General features: G+C 51.5%; 2 protein-coding genes across 2 annotated transcripts in view; one reads left to right on the forward strand and one right to left on the reverse strand.

Annotated features, from left to right (window-relative positions):
* Positions 1 to 4,251, forward strand: part of DNAH17 (dynein axonemal heavy chain 17) — a 32,853-nt gene extending 28,602 nt beyond the window's left edge. The window contains exons 75-80 of the mRNA XM_029960132.1: positions 488 to 667; positions 988 to 1,170; positions 1,859 to 2,041; positions 2,250 to 2,393; positions 2,912 to 3,137; positions 3,865 to 4,251. Coding sequence (XP_029815992.1) covers positions 488 to 667; positions 988 to 1,170; positions 1,859 to 2,041; positions 2,250 to 2,393; positions 2,912 to 3,137; positions 3,865 to 4,112 — 1,164 coding nt within the window. The 3' untranslated portion in view covers positions 4,113 to 4,251. The remainder of the gene's footprint in view (positions 1 to 487; positions 668 to 987; positions 1,171 to 1,858; positions 2,042 to 2,249; positions 2,394 to 2,911; positions 3,138 to 3,864) is intronic.
* On the reverse strand, positions 3,463 to 15,982 carry PGS1 (phosphatidylglycerophosphate synthase 1). The gene is given in 10 exon segments (XM_018073067.2): positions 3,463 to 4,046; positions 5,786 to 5,928; positions 7,916 to 8,064; positions 11,520 to 12,053; positions 12,953 to 13,131; positions 13,409 to 13,598; positions 14,277 to 14,376; positions 15,230 to 15,307; positions 15,652 to 15,895; positions 15,897 to 15,982. Coding segments are annotated over 9 exon segments (1,680 nt in total). The 3' UTR covers positions 3,463 to 4,046; positions 5,786 to 5,808.
* Positions 15,983 to 19,299: the final 3,317 nt, after the last annotated feature.

Raw genomic sequence — 19,299 nt, forward strand, 5'->3', positions numbered from 1 at the left:
GAAGCCCAGGGCTGGCAGCAGCTCCTCCCCTGGTCCCCACACACTCAGGCAGGGGAAGGGGCTGAGTCCTTGGCCCCACTGAGCTGAGTAGAAAAAGGCATCAGGCACCAACTGGGACAACTGCCTGCCCTGACCTGTGCCTTGGTGCTTGCTCCCCGGAGAAGGAAGGTGTGGTGATCAGGGCTGAAGTCTCACCCTTAGACCTGCCCTTGCAGACACAATTGATGCTGGTTGGAGTAAAGATGGGATGATGGGATTCAAAGCACAGACAGCTGTGTCCATGAGACAGGGACAAATCTGTGGGTGAACAAGAGACACTCCATATGAGATCCTGTTCACTGTCCCTGAGCCTCTGTGGGCCCAGGGACTGTCACCTCCCTGCACACTGGACAGGTCAATCCCAGAGCCATCACTCTGTGGCCCTGCTGCTGCATGGGGGACTCCAGGGGAGCTGCACAGGAGTTCCAGCTCAAGCCTCTCCCCACAGGTACCATGGGATGATCTCCGGTACCTCTTTGGTGAGATCATGTATGGAGGGCACATCACTGACGACTGGGACCGCCGGCTGTGCCGCACGTACCTGAGCGAGTACGTCCAGCCGGAGATGCTGGAAGGGGAGGTGTTCTTGGCTCCAGGGTTTCCAGTCCCTCCCCGCTTGGATTACCAGGTAAGAAAGACAAACATTGCAGTTTGCTATGGAAAACCCCTGCTCTGGATAAATGCACACGAGTCCAAGTTCCCCCACGTTCACTAAGGGGTATGTAGGGAAAGAGAGTGTCAATCCCCTGGAACTAGGACTGCTGTAAAAATAATTCCTGTGGCTGGGGCAGGAGGGTGGGACATGAGTGAAAAAAAATAGCCTCCATGAGCACAGGCAGGTGCTGCAAAGGGCCCCTGAGGGCAGTGATGGGTTTTCAAGGCTGCAGGGAAGTCTGGGCTCCTTTGCCTGTACCTCCTGAGCTAACACTGGCCCTGCCCTGCACTCAGGACTACCACCAGTACATCGACGACAACCTGCCAGGCGAGAGCCCCCACCTGTACGGGCTGCACCCCAACGCAGAGATGGGCTTCCTGACCGTCACCTCGGACAGGCTCTTCCGCACGGTCCTGGAACTGCAGCCCAAGGAATCTGAGGCTGGTGGAGGCACAGGTGGCTCCCGGGAGGAACAGGCACGTCAAGTCCTGTCTCTTTACAGCAGAAATTAATTGAGGGGTTTTTTTTTTAATCTGTGGTTATTTTTATTACGGAGAAAAAAAACTCCTCTTAATGGTGACAGCTGAGAGGCCAGGGGGTGGGGGACAGATGCAGGCCCAGAAACAACAGAGAGAGCAGGACTCATAACAAGCAGGAAGGGGTGGTAGAAGGAGGTGATTCCAGCCCAGCTGTGCTGGGGCTGTCAGCCCGGGGACAGCAGCACGTACGGCAGCGGCAGCGCAGGCAGGAAGGTCCTGCTCTGATGGGGTTGAGATGTGCCTCTGGCAACATGTGGCTTACACGGGGCTTCTCAGCAGGTGGAGAGAGCTGAGGAACCTCCGTTCATGATGGCAACTACTAAAAATACAAATTTAAAATATAAAATAAAATTAAAAAAAAAAAAGGCTTCTTCCTGACTGCCTGGACCTTACATGTGAGTTTCACAGTCTCCATGGCCTCAGCTCTGACTTCCTTGGGTATCAAAAAAGAGCTACAGCTTTTAAAGAGCCAAGAGCAGTTAGAAACAGAATGGAGCATTAGTTACAGAGGAGGCAGCACAGGGAAACACCAAGGCAGAAAAAGAAAAATCTTACCAACCTAATTAACCATAACCCTGCAGCATTTTTCCCTGGGTAAGAGCAGTTTATGGCATTCTCATTCCAGGTGAAGTCAGTCCTGGATGAGATCCTTGGGCAGCTGCCAGAGCCATTCAATATGGAGGAACTGATGGCAAAGGCAAAGGAAAAGACTCCCTACACGGTTGTTGCCCTCCAGGAATGTGAGAGGATGAACATCCTGACCAATGAGATGAGGCGCTCTCTGAAGGAGCTGGACCTGGGACTGCAGGTATGGAGCAGGCAGCTGCCTGGATCATTTCCCAGGATTTCCAAAGCACTGTGTGCCCTTGCTGGAGCTCTTACCCATGGCACTGTGGTGGGTGTGGCCAGGTGGCCTCAGGCTCCTGCTCCGCTCCAGTCTGAGCCCAAGCACATCCCTCTGCCTGTCCCACCACTGGCTGCAGGTGCCACTGCTCAGGCTTTTCTCTTTTTCAAAGGGAGAGCTGACAATTACATCAGAGATGGAAGAGCTGGCAAATGCTCTCTTCTATGACAGCATTCCAGAATCCTGGACACGTCACGCTTATCCCTCCCTCCTCAGCTTGGGAACCTGGTATGCAGACCTGCTCGTGCGGATCAGGGTGAGCAGAGTTCATGTGATGAGCTCAGTCAGAGCTCAGGGCATGAGTGGGTACTGCTGACACCAGAACTCCCCCCACCAGTGCACTGGTTTATTGCTAACTGGTTTATTTCTCAGTATCACTTTAAGCAGCCTGAAGTACCTGAAAGGGGCTGTTCCCCCAGGGATGAGAGCACAAATCTGATCAGGGTTCCCATTACAGTACATCACTGTAGCAAAAGAGCATCAGCTCCCCCCATCACAACTCTGGGTGTCCCCCAAAAAAAATATTTAATAAAACTGGCTTTGTTAAAAAATAACAGTGGTATTTCCTGCACTGCAAATTCACCTTCATTGCTGCAGGGGAATCTGCTGTTTATTCATCCCACACCACCTCCAGCCAGTCCCCTACTCTGCAAGATTACCTGAAGCTCGGGTTAGGCAGTGAAGTGTCAGCTCTATCACACTGTTCCTGGTGCAGTGTCCTGCGGTTCACAGCCCACCCTCCACCCTGAAGGACTCTGCTGGTTTATTTTCCAGGAACTGGAAGTCTGGGCAACAGACTTTGTGCTGCCTGCAACAGTGTGGCTGGCAGGATTCTTCAACCCCCAGTCCTTCCTCACGGCCATCATGCAGTCCACAGCCAGGAAAAAGCAGTGGCCACTGGATAAGATGTGTCTGGCAACGGATGTGACCAAGAAAACCCGGGAGGACATAACATTTCCACCTAGAGAAGGCTCCTATGTGCACGGGCTGTTCATGGAAGGTAAAAACTGCATCTCTGAGATGTTTCAGACATGGAGCAGGCCCAGCTCAGCCCTTCTCCCTCCTGCAGCAGAGCAGGTGTTGGCACTTGCTGGCCGATCTTCCCTGCCCGGCTCTGGCAGGGGGCAGAGTGCAGAGCCCTGGCTCCAGGCTTAGACGCCAGGTGAGGGCAGCACTGCCCGGATCACGCAGCCTTTACAAACCAGAAACTCGTGTTTTGGCCATTCAGGCTGCAGCTCATGAGCCCCAGGGCTGGGGTGGTTGGAGCCACAGGGCTCTAATGATTAAATATGTCACGTTCTTATTTGATGTATGAGTAAGACAAATCGGAAAACTCAAACCTATAATCATTACTGCTGAAATGAAGGGGAAGGAGGCAGTTCAGCAGAGGAGCTGAGGGGTTCACTTGGACAAGAGCACAGAGCACACAGGACAGTGTGTGGTAGATCCCACCACAGCCAGTTCACCTTTAGCTCTGCAATTCCCATGCAAAGCCGTGCTGAAGGGAGGGGTGGGGACAGAATTTATTCAGACATCCCACACACAGTAAGGCAAATGCAGTCCTGGGTCACAGTGAATTGAGGACACGTCAGCCCTAACCACTACTGAGCCACTCTACCCCCCCTTCATCCTCCAGCTCCCACCCATCAGTAGTTGTGAACAAAGCCCCTGCAGTGAGAAGCCCGGGGCAGCTGTGAGGGTCACCCAACGCCGCTGTCTCGTTGCAGGTGCGCGCTGGGACGTCGCCTCGGGGTCGATTGCTGACGCGCTGCTGAAGGAGCTGACGCCCACCATGCCGGTCATCCTGCTCAGAGCCATCCCTGTGGACCGCGTGGACACCACCAACGTCTACGAATGTCCCGTCTATAAGACACGGATGCGAGGGCCCACCTACGTCTGGACCTTCAACCTGAAGACAAAAGAAAAAGCCGCCAAGTGGGTCCTGGCTGGTGTGGCTCTGCTCCTAGAGGCCTGAATTTTAATGTCAATGGAAAACAGCAACTGCTTTTACTTGTAAAAGCCTCCAAGTTGTGTAATTCAGAACCGTTTTAGCAAAGTATCAATAAAACCAGTGCTGGCAGCGCTGCCGTGAGGACCCTGCTCTTGCAGCACACGGGGTTCTCAGGGCGGATACTGGTTTTCCACTGGTGGTTTCTGACACGGCGCTGGTGGGGAGCCAGACCACCGTGGGAAGCCAAACGGAACAGCTGCACACAAGTGGCCGACTCCTTTCCCTCTCCTGGCTCTCTGTCTTCCCACAGCTCTTTGTGTGATGGCTCAGTGCAAACTGAGCAGAAACTGCTCACGCCCCGGGCACAGAGCATGTGTCTGGCTGGAGCAGACAGGAGAAGAAAGGTGCAGATTTAGCCCAGTCCACCTGTGCTCCACCTCCACAGCCCAGAGAAGGTCCAGCTGAAAACAGGTCACTCTCTGAGGTACATTATTTCTATTTCTAGGGTACAGAACTTACTCTGTCCTTTCTTTACAACATATCATTTGTATCAGCAGTAACACACATTAGGGCCAAGGCCTGTCCCTTTAGCATAAATCAATTTACCAAAATCCCACCCTGTGAAATATTTGAACAATTAGTACTAAAATACAGTTGCCTAAAGCTTCCCTCCCAGCTCATGGTCAGAGAAGCCCAAAGGGCAGGCACGGAGAGCTGCTCATTTCTTTATAGAGCAGCAGCATTTATTATCAGTTACCACCGAGCTTCACACTTACCATCAGCCTTTCTTAGGAGCCAGAAATTCTGTTCGTGGCACTATCAGATCAGAACCCCCTGCTCATACCCCACCAGTGACGGAGAGCAGCCCCAGCCTGCGCTCTCACATGTTTTTACCTGGCTTCCAACCACTTTCTTTTCAGGATGTTAGGGTTCGAGCCTCCCATTTTCAGTAAGTAACATCCTAAACCCACATGAGCACCAAAAGTCTTTTTCTGTCCCTCCACAACTCATGAAAGACACTTGTAACATATCTGAATGTAAAGGAGTCAGGCACACTCCGCCAAGGGGGAGGCCACAGTTAGGTGAGTAAAAGGGATGTGGGAACACGCAGCATCCTGGGCACACACACCAGTGCCAACTGCATAGGAACAGTCCAAGAGCCATGTCCTGAAGCTCAGAAGGGCTCGAGTCATGGGGCAGTCAAAGAGCCAGGAAACTCAGGATACCACGAAGCAGAAAAGCAAAACCAACCTCCCTTGTTAACCAACACCTACAGGGGCAAAGCAAAGCTCTGACTGGATACAGGGACAAAACATTTTAGGTATTCCAGCAACGTTTTCTATTGGCTGGTCAAGATAAAACAAACACAGTCCTTCTCCACAAAACTCTGAAAGGGACATTTCAGAAATAGGAGTTTTATTTCCATGCATGGAAAATACCCCTGTATGGGTCATGGGAAATAACCCTGTATGGGTTCTCTGTCAGTGACCCTTCCAGAAGTTTTAGTAGATGAAACTCAATCTGGACCTCAGCACACCCCAATCCATGGCAGTCAGTATCTCAGAGGAAATGAGAGGTGCCTGGTTTTCCCCACATCATCTGCGTGTCCATTGTCTCTTTCTTTCATGTAACAAAGCACTACAGCTATTCACTGCAGTCAGTGCAATATAAATTCCCCATAATGGCAGCAAACTCACCCAAAGCAGCAGCTTTTCTTCTTTCAAAAGAAATTCTTGATCAGAGGTGTCACCAGCTTCACCCACAGCTTCACATAACGATTTGGCTGCTCAAATGTTGACGTTGAGACCACACCTGAGCAGAGGTAAAGCTGTTCCTGCTCCTAAACAGGGAAAGAAACATCATCACAGTAAATCTCAAGTGTTGAATTATATAACGGTCTTTAAGAGAAGTGAATTCTCATACAGAGCTGGCCAGGGATCCTGCCAAAAGGCTGCATCATTTCTCCTCAAGAATTAGCAATTTAAACTCTACAGAGAGCAAGGGCAGAGGGTTTTGCCTTTTTGTGCCCCACAGTTGCAAGAGCTGAGCTTCAGTTTCAGAAAACTCCTCAATCCCTGGCTGTAATTGCCAGAAGAGGAAACCTCACCCAAACCTCCCGGGACCGGCTTACGCGGCTCTTTCTAGACACAGCTCAGGCGCCGCGTTCTCAGATGAATGTGCAGTCGTGATCTCAGCTAAATTACCAGAAACACTCGGGCCCCCGCAGCGTGTACCCGACTGCTGAGGGAGGAAATGAACCGCCCTGCTGATAACACACGCTCACAGCACGTGAGAGCAGCGCTTTGATCACAGGTGAGCAGGTTTGTTAGCACTGCCAGTCAGGTTTCAGGACCTGCAGGCAAACAAGGAGCAGAACAGGTCCTGGAAGTCTGTTCATCGTAAGATGTTCAGGTAAGCATGAACCAAGCACTGGAAAGTAACACCAAAAAGATGAACCAACAACAGAAGGAAGACATTCATGTGCTAATTCACCCTAATTTTAGAGCCTCAAATGCTCCAAGAGCTATAGTCAGCCCTGCTGTGCAGATTCTGCTCCACAGCCACGCAATACAGTGAGGACTGAGCTGGAGGCAAGGCCAGTTCCCTGAATCAAGCTCAGTCCATTCAGAGGAGCATCCAGACACCCAGACCACTCACATTTCTTCCCAAATCTCAGCACGCATTTTTAAAATGGAACTAAATGTTACACAGACAAAGTGATTTCATGGCAGCATCCCAGGAACGGATTAAGTCTTCTAAAAAAGACCACAGAAAGTAAACACCCAGCCCATCTCAGAATCAGCTTCCAGCAATCGGGAATGGTTTAAAGCCCTTTGAATGAGATCACTGCAGCCCTGTGTGAGAAAATTCCTTTGTGTCACATTTCCATTGATTCTCCCCTTCCATTAGAAACAAGCAGAGGCAAGATATGAACTGAAATATTCAAGCAACTCTTCCAGTAATAGAATCATTTTTGATTAGATACACTCTGACTCATCCCGGGGAAGAGCCCTGATGCAAGAGGGCAATTCCCATTGATCTTGCAGACAACTCTGCCAGGACCTGCCTCACAGAGTGCATTTCTGAGGTCCCCAAGTCGCACAGAGGCACCGAATCGATCTGCTTTGTTGCAGAGCACTACAGGAGAAACAACTTGGGACAGACAGTTCTAGCAGAAGATTCGGAGTCAAGACAGTTAGAGAACCAGGCAGGATTTGGAGCAGGACCAGAACTGCTGAGCACTCTAAGCTGCCTAATTAAACCAAAAACAGCACAGAAAAACCCTGGGACACTGAACATCAAACCAGTGAAAAATTATTGTGTCAATATTATATAATGTCATATTATTATTCAAGATATGAATTATGTCATAGAACTTCATGGGCAACCCAACCAGCTCAGAAATCCTCTTCTAGTCCAAGCTCAGCCATTCCAAAGGCCTGGCCTCATTACCTCAGAGCACAGCACAGCCTTGGCAATGCCCAAATGTTGGGATTAAGGCCCAGAAGGTGCAGTGTGGTCGGTGAGCAGAGGAGCCAGCAGGCTCTCTGAATGCTCTCTGCACATCCAGCCCCGAGCACTCCCGGTATCCAAGGTCACTGGGGACACACATTCCTTCCTGTTACGGCCTCGCTTCCCAGCACTGGGCACTCACAGCAGGCAGTTCATCAATAGTCACTACACTGACAGCTCCTCAGGACTCCTCACGCTCCAGCAGCTTTTGAGTTATTATAGCTGGATGTTTTTATTGCCACTGCGTCATCAGCGTTCCCTGTGTGACCCAGAAGCACAACATCCCCGTTGCCTCCCCAGAATTCACTGCTTACCTGATGGAGCTGCTGCTGCAAGGCTTTATTTTCTGTCACTATTGCAACCTGGGCTTCCAAGTCACGATGAACTGATCGATACCCAAAATTCGGAGAGCCGATCAGGGTCAGGCAGGGCAGGTCACTCCCTGCCAGGTACAGCCAGAGGCCTGTGGGAAAAACGAGAGGAGAGGCAGCGTGGCAGCCTGAGGGGACAGCCAAGGTGGGTTCACACTGTCCCTTCACTCAGAGGGAATTAAACCCATTAAATGTGGATTATAGATTCTGTACAGGACCCCGAGAGCATCAGGCAGCCCAGTAGAGCCCACAGGGCCATGACACTGCATGTTACTCATGGGGTGCCAAGGCAAGGCCCAAACCCTGCCCCTCGGAGTGCCCTGACCAGGGGTGCAGCACCCTCAGAGAACCCCAAGGACACACTGTCCCAACACAACTCAGGACAAGTCCCTGTCACTGCATTAGAGGCTGTTTTGCACCATGGTAAATCTCAGAAACACTGAAAGAAGACAAACAGCTTTTCAGTGAAGGAACCAACCTCAGAGCCCCAGGTCTGTCCAGCCTGTCCCAGAGACCAACCACCTTCATGGGACTGTGACGTGACCCTGCTCTGACAGGTGAATTCACATGAAATAGAGACTCAGAAGACAAGTGCAAATTATTTCACCACCTCACTTCCTGAGGAGCCACCGGGGATGAGATGAGACTCTTGCCAGGGCACCTGGTCCCTGTAGCCACTCACCATCACAGCTCCCACAGCTCTGCCCGCACAGAGAGCAGTCGGGACACAGCCCAGGATGGATTTTCAAGGCAAAGATGGAAACAACACATTATTCTCAAACACACCACTGCAGCAGGGCAGGAAGGAACAGCCACAGGAGAGCCGGGACTGCTGCCAAGGCTGCATGGCCACTCTGTGCACAAATGGAGCCGGGAAGCATTTGCTCTCCTCAGCACAGCCCTGGGTGGGTCCCTGCTAGAGGCTTATCCCCACGGCCAGTCACAAACTGCAACAAAGAACCCGTAGCATAAAAACCGCCTCAGCCTTAAAATAGCAGCAAGTTTCCTAACTCAGCCCCAGAGCAGTTCCAAGAATGCCTTGAGTAAGACGCTGCCGATTCACCGCCAGTTCCTGTAACCTCCTCCCCGCCCCCACAGCACACACTCACAGAGCTGGCACTGCCCTAAGGCCACAGCACCCCCGGCCCCGCGGGCTCACCCCACCACAGAGGGGCCAGAGAGCCCACTGTGGGCTCCAGGAGCCACAGGGAAGCACTCATGTGGCACAGAGATTTGGTATGTTCTGTCACCAAACAAGACCCTACCAGGAGCTGTTTGGTGCCTGACCAGCTGCTGGCCAGACCTCTGCCCAGGCAGTAGCCACAAGGAACAGGTTCCTCGCCTTCCCAAGTGTCCTATGGCGCTGTTTTTATGGCCACCTGGCAGGATCTGCTCAAACAGTGACTCACCTTTCCAGAAAGGGGAAGTGCAGCTTCCCAGCACCAGTCAATAGCAGTAACAGGGTTTATCTCTCAGCACAGAGTCACCTGTCACCAGCACTTGCCTGGAAGAGACCCTGAACCCAAGGGACATACCCATGTCACTCACACCACCATACCTGGGAACACAGCAGAGCACAGGTAGGCTTCAGGGTGTCACAGCAGGACAGTTGCTGGCAGTCCTGCTCACATGTGCACCATGGCTGTGCAGTGCTCTGCTACACCTGCACGGTGCTGTCCCACCTGTGCTGAGCTCTGCTCCACCTGCACTGCACTGCTACACCTGCACAGCACCGAACACACCCAGGACAGTCATCCCTGAGGACAGACATCCCTGGGGACATGCCATTTGATGCTGTGTGTGCAGATATAAATGCTTTAAGGGGAGCAGGAGGGGTCTGCAGCACAGCTACAGTGTTTAAGGTACAGCAGCTGGATCCTGTGGAAGACTAAAGGGTGCCTCAGACCACAGAGAAAGCACCAATGGGCACTATTGGCTGCTGGGGATCTCATGTCCTCGGCCAGAAGCCAGATTCCATGTGCTCCATGCACACCTGCTCTTCATATCTCCAAGGTTTCTCCCTTCCTTCTTCCATCCTTGTCCTCTCTGCCACACACATCATGTGACTCCTGCAGAAGGAAACCCAGTGAATAAAGCATGTGCCAAGTGCAGAGCATGCCAGAGAAGGAGCTACACACTGATCTTTCCAGCACTCTGAAGAGGAATGAAAACACGAAGCAAATGTCTCCAACTGTCCCCTTGCCAGGCACTGGAGCCGCTGAACTCCAAGCCCTGCATCCCCTTCCCAGCAAACACCACACAGCAGAGAGAGCCCAAAACACCACCCCAGGAGGCACTGCTGGCCCAAACAGGACCAATGGCCACACGCACTTTGGTAGCTGAGAAAAGCAGCCCATGCTTCCGAGCTCAGTCCATGCCAAATCACATCCCACCAGGAGTCAGCGATGCCCAGCAAACACGGGACCCGCGAAACACAGGTCGCTCAAACAAATGCTTCCTGGAGGACATGGGACACCCCAGCCGGGATGGCAGGCACCTCCCTTGGGCTGCCCTGCCTGAGACAAGGGTTTCCTTGTGCTGAGTTCCCAACAGCACTGAGGAGGAGTACGACACCCTGAGATCTGTTTGTGGTTTCAACACAGAGGCAGCCGGTAACACCTGTGGATTTTCAAGTCAAGAGAAGGCTTTCCCTCCCCACCACCTCTGAGCCTTCCCCTGAGTATCCATGTGGGAAGCAGGGAGATGGAGGCATTCTCACAACCATTAAGAGCTGCTCTCCAAAAGAAGAACCTCTCTAATGACAGTCAATCACAGCCAAAACACTTATCCCAACTCAAATGCTCCAGTTCACAGCCAAACACTCCAATCGAGCACTGTGTTGAGCCTGGGAGAGCTGGGTACACTGTATCCAGCAGGAATGTGGGGTTTCCTACAGAAGACCCCAAGGACGGCATTAATTCACTGCATCTGTTAGTCCATGTCCCTTCCTCAGCCCCTTCCCCTCTAGCTGCTCTGACTCTCAGATGCACAGTCTGCAGTTCCTCACACACCACATCCCCTGTGTGCCATGCACAGGAGCTGCAACAAATCCCCCAGACCTGCTGCCAAGGGAACACGGTGGCCAGGACTGTTGGGGTGGTCCCAGGAGCAGCTCCCCTCCTGCCCCTGTCCCAGATCCTGCTCCAGGGTCCCCAGCAGAGCCTGCGCTTCTGACTGCTGAAACCAGACCAAGGGACATGAGAAACTGCACCACAGCCCTGACTGCATCACGAACACATCCAAATGCTTCCTTTTGCACCATGTTTCTCATCCAGGCAGTGCCTCAGTGCCACCAACGGGACAGCTCTTGCATCATCCCTGGGACTGTATCAAACCAGAAATCCAGAGGCAAGGCGTGACTGCACAGCTGTCCCCCCAGCAATCCAAACCCTCCAGGTTTACGCAAGCAAGATGTTCGGACCTTGGAGGAGTGTTTTGAAGGTCAAGCCCAGGCTGGCACCCAGCCAGCCCCTCACTTCTTGCGCAATCCAAACACGCAGCTCTCACACACCTCTGAATAAGTCTCCTTGGGACAAGGACATCTTACCTTTGGCATGGAACGTCCACCCGGCACGGGAGTACTCCTGCAGCTGCACCCTCTCCTGCTGCTGCAGGTAGCAGACCTCGCTGTAAAACTGGTGTTCAATATAAACGTAGGCAGCAGGGATGGCACCTGCCACCCCCTTGGCACCAAAAAAGCCATTGACCTCTGGCGAGGCCAGGAGGATCCGGTACTCAGCCCTCGTGCCCAGGATGAGGTCCATGTAGGCCTGAGTCAGGTTGAAGTAGCCAGTGGTGAGGTATATCCTGGCATCCCGCTCAGCCTCGGTCAGCAGTGTCTCTGTGACCATCTCATCTATTTGAATACCAAAAGGTTTCATTTGGATCAGGGGATAGATCCAGGTGTCAGGTTCTGGTTTCAGACCCCCAGATGCTTGAGAGCCTTGCTGGGATAACAGAGAGCTGCCTGGATGGCTGCTGTGGAAAGTCTTTGCATGAAGGAGCTCTTGCCGTGTCCGGGCAGAGTTGATGACCTCCATGACCCTCCGGTTGGCAATCTCGCAGTAAGCCACCTTGTCTCCTGCAGGAAAACCCCGAGAGACGGTGTCTGAGACCGACAGGCACAGAGCTATGTGTCACCTATTACATACCAGGAAAAATACTGACAGGACACCTATACGGGAACAAACAGGAGCCAAAACAGAGCGGACACGACTTTCTGGCCTGAGGTCCAAACCAGCTGTTTCAAGGTTGGCAGAGCTACGTCACAGAAGAGAAATATTCACCAACTGGCAGCAGCCTGAAAAATCCTCTGAGGAAGGAAAGGATCAGGACAAGGCTAAACTGGCAACAAAGAATGAGCTGGAACACACAAAGAAACCCCCGCCCCCAGACTAAGCTTACATCACCCAGCAGTGCAAGGCCAGGACAAAACCTGATGACGCAATCAGCCTGGCACATCGCTGCCCTTCTCTGCCCGCTTCTACGCTTGTTCCCGGTCTTCCTGATCCAATTCCCATTTGATTCCAGGAACAAAGTCTACTACAAAACATTAACTGCCAACAATAGCACCACATTCAGGCACTGCTCAGAACACATACACCCAGAACACCCGAAACTGCAGCCGCTAATATCAGAAAAACCTCTCGGGGAATTGAAGTTCTTGTTTAAGGCCAAAAGCAGCACATTTATGAGGAAGCACTGAGACAGTTGCAGAGTTACTTCCAGCCTCTCCATGCCCTGCCAGATTAGCCTGTGATAGCCACTGCGCTGGGAAAACTCTGACAGACCCAGTCTTGAAACTTGAGCAATTTTGATTTTAATACTGGATGGTACAAAACAGGAAACCCCACAATTTGAACAACGGTCGGGCACCCAGAAATTCCCAAGCAGATGGAGTTCAAGGCATCCTTAAACCCCAGCTGTCACTTCCTTCCTCTGGACACCATCACTCAACCAGGTGAGACAGCTCTCTCCTACCTTGGTATGGGTGTACCATCCCCTCCATCATCTGGACTGTATCATCCCTCTGCAACTGCAGGGACACGTCTCCAATTGCGTCCACGAGCTCTGTGAAGAAGTCTGCGATCTCTGGAGAGTCCTGCAGCAGGACATAGCGGTCCTGCCGATTGGTGAAGTACAGATCACTCAGGTTTGCACTGAAGAGAAAGGGAAGAGCTGAGTTCAGAGTATGGGCACAGGATCCTCAAACCCCCAGCCCAGGCTACAAGAGATCTTTCTTTTTTCCCTTTAAGAAAGACTCTCTTTCATCTGAGAATCTCACACAGAAGAGCTGCAGTTGCTCTCCCATCTCAGAAAAGCAGTAATAGGATCACGGTGGAAAGTCCAGATGTTCAGACAACTCTGGCAGCACAGACACCCTGCCCAAATCCCAGCAAAAGGAGCCATGCCAAGGCCGGAGGCAGCAGGACTCACCCGCTCAGGATCACATTGTCATCAAAGAGATACACCTTGATGTGCTGCAGCCCAATGGTCTCATTGAAACGCTCTGGGATCAGGAGCCGGAGAAGTCCACGCAAGTTTGGGGTGTGGAAGAGGGACACACGGACTTTCTCGGGAAATCGCTGCAGCAACGGGATCAGCATTGTCCGAGAATTCTTCCTGCCTGGGAGAGAAGGGGAGTTTCACACAAGGATCACACAGATGGGACACATCATGGCACAGCTCCATGTTGCAGTTACAGGGTGAGCACCCATCCCATTCCATCCTATCTGCTGGCATCCTATCACTGGTTTTCCCTTTTTTGTTTTTTTTAACAAATCACTTTCATTTGCACTACGTCAATATTGAAAGCAACATCCAGAACTGTAAGTTCAGGGATGAATGGGCCTTGGAATCAGTCACAGAGCAGCTCTGACACCTTTCAAGCTTCTTAATCAAGCCTCACCAGCACTGGTAACACATCTGCAAGTCACTGCAGAGGCTCCTGATTCGGTGTGCTGCTTCCAACAATTCCAACAGTTCCCACTCTCTTTCAAAATGAAAATGTTAGTGAGCATGAGGTATAAGGGCAAATTCACTGAGAAGTAAACCAAGCAAGAACGCATAAGTTGCCCAGAGCAGTTTGGCCCTTCTTGCTCCTACCACCTATTTTTGGAGAAAAGCGGCTCAGCTTGAAGATTTTTCTGGGAATGTGCAGCTCTGGAATGCAAAAGGCAAATACTGAAAGGTGCATGATTTAAGCAAGTATGTCCAATTGGCCAAGACAGCCTCTATGAAAAAAACAGTTCCTCCAGCCTAACAGCAAAATCAGGCTCTGACAAAAGCAAAGCACAATTCCTACCCCGGGAGCCCCTGGTGTAGTCCAGGAGAATGGAAACTCTGAGGGCAGGCGAGCCTTTTGCTTGCAGCGATTTCTCCAGCGTTTCTTCTAAGCAATCCACCTGCAGAGAGAGTTCTCTCCTCATTACAAAAGCAAATAAAGCTTTGCAAGAGAAGTGCTCAGCAGCAGGAGGCTGTGGCCAGGACAGCTCCCACGCCCTGGTGTGAGTCCTTCTTCTTGTGCCAAACACAGCCGGTTCAGCCTTTGCCTCTGCCAGCCTGGCAGCTTCAGCAGCCTAAAGCCACAGATCAAAGGGCCTCAGTTTTACATGCCCACATTCTTCAGGCCTCCCAAGAGCAATTAATATTAGCAGAAAAAATCCCAACATCATTCCCAAATCACAGATTTGCATCACCAAAGACAAACCTTGGTAGGAGTTCACTGAAGAGGCCATTTTATTCTTTAACTACAAGGCTGTTTGTCACATGCAAATTCAAATCCTGTGTGCAAGCCCAGACAAAGCTGGGCACAAATTCTGTGCAGGCTCCATCCACCTTTACCCTGCTAGAGAATTTGCATCCTAACACCAGAACCTGACCAAGGCCAGGCTTCTCCCTAAAGCCCTTTGCAATAATGATTTGTTTCCAGAGGGAAGAACGGAAAAGGCAAAGCTGACCTCAGTCTGTGTTCTGCACCTGGAGCACCAAACACAACACTCTACACCTATAGCTTGAATCATGTTCAAAAAAATGCCAGGGAAAAACAGATTCCTACGACGCAGGTTCTGCAAAGCCCCCTGAGCACTACAAACACCAGGCCGGTCCCCTCTGACAGGCCCAGGCTCACTATCCCCTGAAGAAGTGCAGCACTTCCCTGGCTCTGTACCAGGTCTAAACCAGAAATGCCTAGTGTCTCCCTTCCACATCCCTCCCCTGCACTCCCTTCCTGCCCTTCCCAAACCCCTCCACACTCACCAGCTCCTGCTCAAGGAGCCCTGTTCCCAGGTACAGTGAGGCCATCACCACCCGCTGCTTGGCTGCTTTGATCTGCACCTGGGAGTAGCAGAAAACAAGTTCAGTTTCCCGCTGGGTCCCGAGGAGCCATCGGCCCAGCAGTGCTCCAGGAGGATCCCCTCAGCCGCATCTCCACACTGGCTCTCCGGCCTCAAGGGAGGAAAGGGTGACACAGGGATAGGGATGACACAGGGGGCTCTGCAGAGCCATAGCAGCACCATTGCTGCATCTGAAATTCAAGGAAGAAATCAGTGCTTTCTGGGAAACTGAGGAACTCCTTCCCTGCAGCTAAAACTATTCCATAAAAGAGCAGTTACCAGGCAGCAACTGCAACACTGGGACTGTATCAAAACCATTCCCATAACTTGGAGCCCACGTCTTACCTTCAGGAGTTCATAGAATTCTGCAGGGGATGAAAGCACCTTGACATGTGAGCTGGAGATCCCAAACTCTGGGACCAGATTCCCAATCCACTGGAACCTGTGTGCTCCTTCTGGACAGAGCGAACACGGTGGGGCTGTGATCACTGGAACAGGAGGGGTGAGCAGTGGGGCTAGAAGAAGCCATGATGATCTGTGGAAATAAAGATGGAGAAATTCTTTATGGTGGAGGCTTTGCTTCCCACAAAGCCTCCAAGAAGGTAAAAAAAGAGCCACAGTCAGGGTCAATACATGGTAGGGATCCACAGTGGCAAGAATGCCTTTCCCTTTCCATAATCCCAGCTGGATCACCAAAGCCAAATGTGGAAACAGAAACACAGGCAAAAGATGGCAGAACAAATCTGAACATCACCAACTCTTTCCCCAAGCTGGCAGGGAGATGAGGAGAAACAACTCCTTCTTCAGGACAACACGGGAGAGGAAGGAGGCCGGGAGCTGCAGAAACTGAGGGTGTGGGGGCTCAGGTGTCTGGCAGTGCAGCAGTGGTACCACCTGTACCTGTCATCAGCCACTTCTGAGTCACCTCCATTACACATGCATCAGCTTGGCCATGGCCAACACTCCCCTCATGTCCAGCTTCATTCCCAGCTGGGCTGAAGTTGTTCCTGTTTTAGGTAAAGACGTTTAAAGATCACACTGCTCTAAAGAATAAAATGCCTCAATCCCTCAATTTTATCCAAAAATAGATCTGCAGCACACAAGATGCCTCAGTGCGAGCCCCAGCAAAGGCAGGGCAGTCACACCTTAAGAATGACCCACTAAAGGAGCAAGTGCATCACAGCAGTAACACATCAAGAACCACCACAGGGATCCATCCCTCTTCATCAATGCTGCCAGCATTCTGCACAGGTACAGAAGAGGATCATGACTTCCCTTGCAAACCTCACAAAACTGTGAGGGAAACAGCAGGAAGCTCATTCTTCAAAAAGACACTTCAGAACAAATTTAATTTTCTTGAAATCACTTCAGGAAAAAACCAGCTTGCTGCCAGCGTCACGCTGGAGGTGACAGGAAGCAAGTGGCAACTTCTCTCCAGAGGTTTCACGCATGCAAATTCATCCAGTCATACAATAACCCCCAGCAGGACTCTGTCCACATGACAAAACCACATTTCAACACAATTAGCAGCAGCAGCTCCCATGAGATCCAGGAATCCATGAGCAAGGGACTGAACTGCATCCCCAGACCCGACAGGAACCGTTCCAGTCTGCAAACCCTGCTCGTGGGAGTCGGGCTTCTGGGGCCAGAACTGGAGTGGCCGGTCTCACCCAAGGAACAGCAGGCAGCCACCATCCTGTGGCCCATCCTGATGATTCCACTGCCACCACACACCACGAAGAAACTTGATTACAACCTTTACCAGAACTTGTTACACAGAACTTTTGGGTTTTACCACAGTCCAGAGCCCAAATGACCACAGATTCCAGGAAGATGATTTCACTCATCTGGTTCATGATACAACCCTGGATCTTCACAAGATTTCCAAATACCCTTACAAGGAAACTAGTTTGCAGTGGTGTTTCCTGGAAAATCCACAAGTTTGTCACTGACTATTCATCGCCACCAAAATCTGAGTCAATCTGTGCAGGAATTCCTGGGATGGGGGGTTTCAACAGATCATGTGGACTGGGCTTGGCCTGCATACCCAGATGTGACACAGATCACCAGCACAAGCTGTAAAAAACAATGCAAATATCCCCTAAAAGGTGCCAAAAATATCAAAGCAGAACAGAAACACAAGAAATACCATTTTTCAGACACATTCTCTTCAGTCTCTACAGAACCTGAGTAGGACCTCTGATCATGTCACGTCTCACAGGCCACAAACAGGGAGCAGATTCCCACTGCTCCATCATCACAAGGTAGCACAGCACACAGAACTACAGGGATTCACACTGGATCCAGAAATACAGGTTTTTAAAATGCACCAAATGCTTGGCCCACAGAGCAGTGGCACAGTCAGGCTCTAACCTGGTCCCGTGGGTCACAAACAACATCCTCTGGAATTATTCCCAGTGAGGAAGCAGTGGCAAATTTTATGTATTTTACAATAAAAATCAACAGAGATGATATTGTCCTCAGTATGCCACTGGCCAATCCAATTACACTTCCAGAAGCCAGACCAGCAACCAAGCAGACACTTTCCAGAAACATGATTCCCAGAAGCCACCTTCTGGCAAGGACTATTGGAATTGCGAGTCCAACTGCACCTGCCTCCCTGCCCGTGGCCCTGCACCTGCCTGCTGTGGCCTGGGGCAGCTCAGGGGCAGCTCTGGGGGCAGCTCTGGGGTAGTTCTGGGGGCAGCTCAGGGGCAGCTCTGGGGCAGCAGGCAGCACCAGGCTGTGCTTGGAGCATTTGGGCTCTAATTGGAGCGTTTGGAGGAACATCAACCTGCAGCACCAGCACTATTTTTGTGCTTCTGAAGGTTTGAGCCTTCAGATTAATTCTTTGCAGTTCAATTGATCCCCACTAATTCCATCCTCCAGATTTTTTTGTGCCTACAGAATTTACAGTGTGTCTACACTGTTCGACCTTTTAACCCAATACTGAAATTTACACCTTATTCAGCATTGAGCCTACTCTCTGCTAGAATTATCAGATAAATCTGTATTTTGCTCCAGCCACAGAACCACTGGCACAGCAACCAGCTCCCAAAGCAGCAGCTTCTACCCGCTGGTGACTGACATCAGCTCAGTACCCAAGTACCACCAATCCCTCCAACCACGCACACATGTAACATTATGAAGAAATCATCAAAATTCCACACTGTGACAAACCAGGTTTCAGAGGAACAAAAAATGGGGCAGGGGGAGCCCTTCCCATCCCTACTCCACAGCACTGAGGAAACTGAAAAGAGAAAACGGAACCAAAAGGAACCACCTCACATCACTTCTGCATAAAAAGCTGACCCTAAAAAGAAATGAGGGATTTTCTGGTGTGTGTTCTATTTTTAAAGACGTGGGTTTGGTACAGACACCCACAACGGAGCTGAAACTCTTATTCACTGTCAAACCTCATCTGCAGAGCCAGAGGTGAAGTGAAACTGTGGGACACGACGTTGTCCTTTCACCCACGCACACGGGGGGATCTACACTGCTGCTCTTTGAACTCAGTGGTCGCTTTCCAGGGCTCAGTCTCATTTATCTGCACTAAAAATACTGACGAGACCAAGAGAGAGGTGTGGAAAGAATTTCCTTGGCTTAACCAAGAACACAGAGCATACTGATGATCCATCTCCTCCACCACCGTGGTGACACCGCCGGGCAGAGTGTCCCCTGCCCCTCGCCCCTCTCCGCCTGGCACAGCCCCGGCACAACCGGGACCGACACCTCTTCTCGGCCCCTTTCCGCGTCTCGCCCTCCCCGACCCCCTCGGCCCGCGGGGGTTGTGCTGCACCTGTGACAGCCGAGGGGAGCCTGGCCCTGGCCAGAGCCCGAGCGACAAGAAAACAGGGAATGACGGGGAAATGAAGCTCAGCTGTTGCCCTAAGGGCGATCGGACAGTGGGGCGGGCTAAAGCGGGCTGCGGAGCAGAGCCGGACMCGACTCCGGGCAGGTGGAGCCAGGCCGCCCCTTTCCCCATCCGTAGCG

Source organism: Manacus vitellinus, unplaced genomic scaffold (genome assembly GCF_001715985.3).
Source record: "Manacus vitellinus isolate BGI_N305 unplaced genomic scaffold, ASM171598v3 scaffold_24_pilon, whole genome shotgun sequence".
Taxonomy (NCBI): Eukaryota; Metazoa; Chordata; class Aves; order Passeriformes; family Pipridae; genus Manacus; species Manacus vitellinus.